At 41.9% G+C, this 2,310-nt stretch overlaps 1 protein-coding gene across 1 annotated transcript in view; it reads left to right on the top strand.

Moving 5' to 3' along the window:
- Positions 1-940: 940 nt before the first annotated feature.
- Positions 941-2,310, top strand: part of kcnv2a (potassium channel, subfamily V, member 2a) — an 8,054-nt gene continuing 6,684 nt past the window's right edge. Inside the window, exons 1-2 of the mRNA XM_034896939.1 lie at positions 941-1,198; positions 1,930-2,064. Coding sequence (XP_034752830.1) covers positions 1,076-1,198; positions 1,930-2,064 — 258 coding nt within the window. The 5' untranslated portion in view covers positions 941-1,075. The remainder of the gene's footprint in view (positions 1,199-1,929; positions 2,065-2,310) is intronic.

The raw sequence follows: 2,310 nt of genomic DNA on the forward strand, positions 1-2,310 counted from the left end.
CCCCCCCCCCCCCCCCCCCCCCGCTCCTGACTAGTCCTGGTCATGGCCGGGTCGGCCATCTGAAGGGTGAACAGGAGTGTTTGAAGTGGGTTGAGACAATAGGAGAGCTGTTAAGTCGTTTTTATTTGGAAAGAGTCGTTGCTCCATCAGTTCATTATCCCAGTTTAACTGCAGCAAGGATTAATCTGAATGCTTGATTTATCAGTGGGACATATACGTCAAACGCACACTTGGATTAGGATTACATAGAAAGGACTGCAGTCTGCCTCATCTACCTTTGAAAAATACTTTTTTCAAAGGTAGATGAGGCAAAAATGCAAGTTTTACCCACTGGATGTAAAGAAATTCAACCAAATAAATGAGGCTATATACCCCAAGTGTTATATGTAAAATGTATACTTTCCAGTATTGTTTTACATAGCAAAACAAACGAGAAGTTACCTAACTGCAAACTAATCCGCCGATCTGCCCTTGATTCAGGACTTCTACACCTCTAGAGTGAGGAAACAGGCAGGACCTACACTTCCGACCCATCACACCCTGGACCCGACCTGTTTCAGCCTCTCCCCCGAAGGTAGATGCCAAGGAACAGTCAGCCAGAGAGTGTCAGATCATTATCTGTTCAATAACCCTGTAACACCAACAGTAATTCAAATGTAATAGTGTTAAACACATTTAACATGGAAACTCCATATCACCATCATCATGATCTGGGATGTGATGTCTAATATATCAAAAATTTTCATACATTACTTGCAGCTAGGTTGTCCATTGCCAAAGTTATATGTTGGAGTAATTGAGAGGAGAGAAAGAAAGAGAGATCAAGAGTTGAATTAAATGAAAAGAGGATAACGGTATTTAAAACTCTAAGCACCGAGATCATCTCAGTCAGCTGCATTATAGGACGAGAGTCCCTTTCGTGTGTGTGTGTGTGTGTGTGAGAGAGAGAGTGTGTGAGATCAAGGTTCCAGCTGTTCCAGTGTGGTGTTTAGATGTAGGTGGTGTTAGAGCTCGTCGGCATGTCTCTATATGCCGGTTGATTGATTTTTGGTTTGAGTACGCGTACACAAGGACCATGCTGACCCACCTCAGAGCCCGGAGCAGGAGTTTGTTTCCCAGCTACAAGATCGGCAGCTGGGCCGAAGCCGACTATCTGGACCTTACGAACAGCTTTGTCAAGCCATGGAACTCGATGCAGGTCAGAAACTTTATTTACTGGTTTGATGTTTCTTTCCATTTGTTCTACTCTGTCTGTAAATTCCTCTGCTCTTCACTAGACATGGTTGTGTTTTCTAATCTGAGAGAGGGAAAATCACATGAATATCATGTGAATAGATAAATCACAGCAATCCAGTTTTACTGTTCATTGGTCAGAAAGAAATTTGTAGTACTGCTACATGTTGCAGAGTCCAAGCTGATGTCATACGATTGTTTGGTATTTCCTTTAAAACCCAAAGATATTCAATCCACAAAGCTATTTAACAGAGAAAAGCAACAAATAAATTTTTCTGATTAGTCATTTAAAGAGACAATCAGTCGGAGCGGACCTTTCAGAAACAGCTTCTCAGAAAGAGGCTGATACAGGTAGACAGTATTAACCCCCATGTTGTCCTTGAGTCAAATTTGACATTTTTTCGGTCAATTTTAGTTTTTTTTGTCACAAAAATTGGCCGTCGAAATAAGCGTTCCATTGAAAATATATAAAAAGAATACAAAAAAAACGTCAAAAAGAGCACCCACAACTTTAAAAAAGTGACAAAAATGCGGGAATATATTTCATGTTTGACGGGAAGACAACACAAGGGTTAAACATGTGGACACGTTCTATCAGAAACATAAAATACAAGTATGAGCTTGAATTAGCATCGTAGGTCACCTCAAAAATGCTCAATTCCTCACCAACATAACATTTTTGTGTTATTATTGAAGGATCTGAGCAGAGACATCTATGACATTTACTCTGAGTACGAAATTGAGGAGGAAGATGGACCACCCGTGTCTCCTTCCCACCTGCTGCTGTCTCCTACCAAACACTTCACTCTCAACATCAACGTTGGAGGAACGGTAACGTTACATAACTTCAGAATAAACCAGACTGACTTTTTCCACTTCCGAGATTGCACCTGTGCCGACAGATATTCCGCCGGATTTCACTCTTTTTGGGCCGGACGTCTATTGCCTTCCACTTTCAGGACTATGGTCACCTGGTCCTCAGATCTCTGCAGGGTAAACCCAGACAGCTAGCTAGACTATCTGTCCAATCTGAGGACTATGGTTACTTGGTCCTCAGGTCTCTGCAGGGTAAATCCA

The sequence above is a fragment of the Etheostoma cragini genome, chromosome 16 (assembly GCF_013103735.1).
Source record: "Etheostoma cragini isolate CJK2018 chromosome 16, CSU_Ecrag_1.0, whole genome shotgun sequence".
Taxonomy (NCBI): domain Eukaryota; kingdom Metazoa; phylum Chordata; class Actinopteri; order Perciformes; family Percidae; genus Etheostoma; species Etheostoma cragini.